This window comes from Ranitomeya imitator, chromosome 1, assembly GCF_032444005.1.
Source record: "Ranitomeya imitator isolate aRanImi1 chromosome 1, aRanImi1.pri, whole genome shotgun sequence".
Lineage (NCBI taxonomy): Eukaryota > Metazoa > Chordata > Amphibia > Anura > Dendrobatidae > Ranitomeya > Ranitomeya imitator.
Genome location: NC_091282.1, coordinates 235,759,286 through 235,765,285, shown reverse-complemented (window position 1 = coordinate 235,765,285; position 6,000 = coordinate 235,759,286). Strand labels below are relative to the sequence as shown.

At 40.7% G+C, this 6,000-nt stretch overlaps 1 protein-coding gene across 2 annotated transcripts in view; it reads right to left on the bottom strand.

The window, feature by feature from the left end:
• Positions 1 to 648: 648 nt before the first annotated feature.
• FBXO21 (F-box protein 21) overlaps positions 649 to 6,000 on the bottom strand; it is a 46,411-nt gene continuing 41,059 nt past the window's right edge. Inside the window, exons 11-12 of one of the 2 annotated variants that reach the window (XM_069754687.1) lie at positions 5,787 to 5,944; positions 649 to 5,545 (exon numbers count right to left, since the gene is read on the bottom strand). In XM_069754687.1, the coding sequence (XP_069610788.1) occupies positions 5,361 to 5,545; positions 5,787 to 5,944 (343 nt within the window). In that variant the 3' untranslated portion in view covers positions 649 to 5,360. The remainder of the gene's footprint in view (positions 5,546 to 5,786; positions 5,945 to 6,000) is intronic. The other variant, XM_069754694.1, reaches the window with a different exon arrangement.

The following is a 6,000-nucleotide window of genomic DNA, read 5'->3' as shown; positions in this document are numbered from 1 at the left end:
TCGTGAAAGCGTACATGAATCCGAATGTGCTACGTTCCTGCCAAATTTGAGATTGCCAAACGTTTTCCGAATAAGTTCGCTCATCTCTAGTAATGAGTGCAAAGTAGGAGGACTTCTTAAAAGAAAAACTAACAGGTCTGTGAGAGCCAGAATTCTTGCTGGTTGGTAGGTGATCAAATATTTATTTCATACAATAAAATGCATTTATTTAAAAAATCATACAATATGATCTGTTTTTTTTTTTTTTTAGATTCTGTCTCTCACGGTTGAATTGTACCTACGATAAAAATTACAGACCTCTCCATTCTTTGTAGGCGAGAAAACAAAATCGTCAGTGTATACTATATACATATTATTTCATGAAAATCCATACTATGTAAGTCACAAATTTTGAGTACACTTTAGCATTAGACTGCAGCACAGGTAAGGTCAAACAGCCCAAATTAGAAGTCCCTCTGATCTTTGCTATGACAGCTGGGTCGTAACAATGACTGGCAGATAAACACCCACTCCCAAGGGCACTGCTTTATTCAGTCAGTGATGTATTATTTTTATTGCGCTATGTTCCAAAAGGTTAATGTTGCATTGCAGCAAACTTTAAATCAGTAAAAGACATGCTGCACTGAAAGAAAAGTCAAAGGAAGCAAAGATTTTCCCAATATTTATTAATTTTGGTCCAAGTGGACATAATCATACTTTATATATTACAGATGAATGAAAAGTAGCACCTGTGCCGGAGCGTCCGGATGTTACAACAGGATACAAAATTGTATGTGGCTCAGCAAGTTAGAAATGTAGATACAAATGCATATTCCTTTATGACAGTGTAAATCGCCAAGTTCAGCCAAACAGAACACATCTCTGGGATTCCAAGAACAAACACATTTCATCGATCAACACAATTGCTGGAAATCCCTCAGTAGCACATAAAATATTTTAATTATATCTCCGACTAAATTATGTCTATTGGACTCCAAGTGATACTTTTGAGCTGGTTTCAAACACAGAGGTTTATTTTTTTCTAGAAAAATGTATTTTTTTTTTCTTTGTGGCATTTAATGTTGTTGGCTTTCTTCTGTACAATTAGATTTAAATGCAATGCGCTACATACACACAGTCTTTTTTTGAGCATCAGTCGAGTTATTTTTGTCAATGCAGTATGCTCTAGTCCAGGGGTGTCAAACTGCATTCCTCGAGGGCTGCAGACAGGTCATGTTTTCAGGATTTCCTTGTACTGCACAGGTGATAATTTAATCACCTACACAAATAATGAGTTGGTGATTAAATTATCACCTGTGCAGTACAAGGAAATCCTGAAAACATGACCTGTTTGCAGCCCTCGAGAAATGCAGTTTGACACCCCAGCTCTAGTTGTAGCTTTCTTATGGTGGAAGAAGAGAGTGGGAAAGAGGCTAGCTAGGTTTCCCAAATTGGTTTCTCTGCAGAATAAAAATAAATAATAAACCACACACAAAAATATTTTCGATTCTTTGCATTTTACAAGTGATAAAAAAAGCATGTGAGAGGGAGACCTTAAAGAAGCACTTTCATTATCAGGTATTAAGCATGAACAAGCTTTTTCCTGTGAGACATGTAATGACAGACAGTGATCCCCGTGCTGTCCTGTCTATATTCTCTTTTGCTTCCTCTCCTGCCCAGGAGCTATGGTATGATCAGACCATGTTCCTGTATGGACAGATGCAGCCAGTACACAGCAGGGGCACATTTATAAGATTATCTCAGCACAGGAACATTTTTTTTTAACACATCAATTGTGGAAATTATTATTCAAAGACCTATTGATTAAAATGTACTTTCTTTGTGAAACCCCCTTTAAGGGTATATGCCCACATTGCGTTTTGCTAAGAAAAATGCAGCACTTTACTGTCCCTACAAAGTGAATAAGATTTGTGAAGTCTCATACGCTAATTGCTTATTGTTTCCCTTGCAGATTTGAAGCATTTTCTAACGAATGGGAAAAAAACAAGCGACAAAAAGGTGAGTTCTTTATGCACGTTTTTTACCGGCCAACAGGCATTTTTTGATGTAGAAATGCTTGCAGCTAAGACTTAACGTTTGCTCATAACTAGAGATGAGCGAATTTGTTCAGGTTCCCTCTTATTTGGCAACTATAGCGCTTGCCTGAATAATCTGCAGAGGGAACCCGGCTTCCTGGATCGCGCCGTCCGATCAGCGCCGCAGCTGCATGTGTCGCGGCTCTGTCACAGCACATACATGGAGAGCCCAACACACAGAGTGTCCATGTACGTGCTGTGACACATCCGCGACACATGTAGTTGCAGCGCCGATCAGCTGATTGGTTGGCCCGATCCAGGAAGCCGGGTTCCCTCTGCAGCTTATTTGGCAAGTGCTATAGCTTACCGAATATGAGGAAACCCGAACAAATTCGCTCAACTCTACTCATAGCCTTTGTCTATCTAAAAGTAGGATATGTCCGATACTAAAGAATTTCTGTTCATATATTGAATATGAAGACTTAGGCCGGCTTCACATTGCGTTAACAGCAGCCCGTTCAACACAAACGTTAATGGGCTGCTGTTAACGCAAGTGCCAACATTCCATTGCGCTAGCGCAGATAGAGCATCTGCTAGCTCTATCTGCGCTAGCAGTGACGGACCCGGAAATGCTGCAGCCCGCGTCTCAGGGTCCGTCACTCAATGACGGCACATCGCTAGGGCACGCCCATTGTGGGCGTGCGCTAGCGATGCGTCCGACATAGGAATTAATGGTGGCGTTAACGGACTGCGTTACACCGCGTTATGCCACAGTGTAACGTAGTCCGTCTAACGGACGCCATTAATGCAATGTGAACCCGGCCTTAAGATTGTGTCTTTCAGGAGCTTGTCAAATGGAAAATAATGATATGTTCCAGCAGTTACAATCAAAGGTTAGAAGAGGTCTATATGTGAGTGTATATATGGAATATTTATGGTCTTGTTGTAATGCAAAAACTATAGTACAATTCCTATTATAGGGAAACCCCCTCCCCACAATAATAGACAGATAACTGTTCAGAAAACAGCATCCATACATGGGAGTGATAAATAGCTGTGCACGCTTATGGTTCCACACTTCGCCTATCAGTACTTGAATATCACTTTCAAATAGTGCAGAACTGATTAAAATTTTTAAAAGTTTTTCTCAGCTTTACATTAGTGACTTTTCTTTAAGATAGGCCTTTAAATGGAATCTGTCTGTAGGTTTTTGCTATATACGCTGAAGACAGTATGTTGTAGAGATTAAAACACAGATTTCAGTGATGCCTTGCTTACGCCAGGTTCACATTAGCGTTCGGGGGCTTTGCGGAGGGCTGTGTATGTCCTCCACTAAGCCCCGCCTACTTCCGCATACTTCTGCACGCGTCCTGCGTACCTATCTTTAACATTGAGTATGCAGGACATGCGGATGCGTCGTTTTGACGTGCCCGCCGTATGCACAAAACGCAACTTGTTGCGTTCCCGTGCGGTTGCGTCAAAACAACGCATCTGCATACATCCGCAAGACCTGTGTACCCAATGTTAAAGATAGATAGGTAGGACGCATGCAGAAGTATGCGGAAGTAGGCGGAGCTTAGCAGAGGACATATGCAGCCCTCCACAAAGCCCCCGAACGCTAATGTGAACTTAGCCTTATCAAGCTCTGTGGTTGTATTAGCTTGCAATGATTGTTTTAGCACTAGGAGCTTCTTCATTGCTGGGACTCAGCAGCACCAGCATGCTAGTCCGACACGCCCTCTCCTGTGATAGGCACCTCACTGTCTATGGACTTTGTACATGGAGAGCCTGGTGGGGAAAGCTTCTTCTGCTCTGCTGCATTGCGAAATTTAAAAACTGTTTCAGAATGGCTGCAACTAGTAAACGGAAAAATACATTGCTGGATTCATCTTCTCTTTGCTTACAATCAGACTACTCTCAGATGAGATAAAAAAAATCTGCTGACAGAATCCCTTTAATATCAGTATGGCATTGATCCAACTCTTGGCATGCCTGTCAATCAGCTGTTTGACTGGGTCGTAGAACTTTTCGAATGCTGTAGCTTCCTTATTATTCAGTTTATCTCTATGTGGTCTACACAGTACCGGCCGTGCTAAGTGTAGCAGCACAACTCCATTACCTTCAATGAATCACTGCAATACTCAACACAGCTGATACTTTGTAAGAGAACACAAGTAAATGGAACAGAAGAGGCTGCAGCACTTGCCAAGTTCTGATAAATGGGAATGATAAGAGTGACTCCTACAAATTGGATAGTGGCTTATCCTAAGATTTGAAAACTGGAAGGCCCCTTGAAGTCAAAATCTAGTGGTCAATCCAAAAAAGACAGAAAAGTCCCCCAATTTCTGACTTCAAACCATGTTACAGTGAGCCTGTTGGCAGAAAAAGGTGGCCGCAAGCTACTGTACGAGGAGAGAGATGCCACTGTCCGTAATTAGGTCATATTAGACAGTTTCATTAAATCAGATTTATAAAAACTTAGACTGACAAACATTGACCTGTGGGCTCCTGGCTGATTTTTATAGATCACAGATGTACAAAAGAAATAAGGTTTCAGATAGTTGAGAATTTGTTCTTGATAGGATGCAAGAGCCATGCTAGGATTTCTTCTGCCCACAAAACTAGGAAACCTACTATACATCCAAAGTAATGGAGAAAGGAACTGTCTCAGTTATACATTTATATAAAGAAAAAAATATAGCAGCAAATAAATAAGCTTTGTGGTTACTACATCAGTAATAAATAAATATGTACCACGGCTGCTGAACACATGGAATGATGTGGTAGATAAAGGAAAAATGAAGTAAAATACAATTCCATACTGGCAGGATGAAGATTGAGAAATTTCCCTGGTAGCAATGAGAGAACCATGTTCTGGTACAAGAGCAGAGTTCTCCAATACATAGCCGGTATTGCAATGGGACGCATACGTTCACTCAGCTTTCCCATAGGTGTACAGAGGTAATCTGAGAAAAGTGATATTTTCTGTGGCTTGTCTTGCCCTAGGTACCTCATGCTATAAGTAATGAATGGATGTAGTAAGGATATGATGGGAAACACAGATCTCATAGCATGCTGAATAGTAGATGTATGCATGTTCTCTATACTCACAAACGGAGTTCTAGTTCACATTTCTACGCTGTGAGCAGCACACGGAGAATCTAAAACATGGATATGAATGTTAGAAAATGTATTGTTGGAACTTATCCTATTTAACAGTGTTAGATCGTTCTGGACTCTGAAATGAAACGGGTCAGCACTTGCATGTGCATTTAGTACATAAAATAACTATAAATTAAAAAAAAAAACAAACAAAATAATTGGAAAAAGTTTCCAAAATCCAACTCATGGCTCCAGTTGCGGGGTGTCGGGCTGTTTAGGTGAACTCTGCGCAGTGAAGTCAGTATCTTCAGGATATTGAAGCTGCAGTTCTTTATTTAATACATAGTGATCATCTGAAAAGTCAGAGAAGTAATGGCTGATATCAGGGTGCTGAATTGGTCCTGGATCTGGATGTGGCTCAAGATTTTCTGTGGAGGAGAAGACAATAGATGATTTAGAAAATCATGAGTATTGGCACATGTACCATTTATGCAATATGAAATAAGGGTACAAGCCTGAGACTTTGCATATTTCATGTAAATGCCACAAAAGTGTTGTAACATAATTACTAAGTAGTATGGAAGAACAAACCAGAAATATAGCTAAAATTACTAATATTTAAATCAGATAAACCTACCTACCTACCCTACGTGGCTGGTCACTACTCACCCTGTGCAACATAACTGCAAGATCCGTCTTCATGCAGGATGCTGTAAAATGGCTGGTTCGCTCCTTGAGGGAGGTGATGGACACTCAAGTTTTCAATCCAGTCTGGTGGCATCATGCACACAGGATCCCAGCCAAAGATTACACCACTATAGCCATACCTATATGTCAGATTGGGAAAACAAAAGGAGCACAACCTCAGTGAAATGTGAGCACG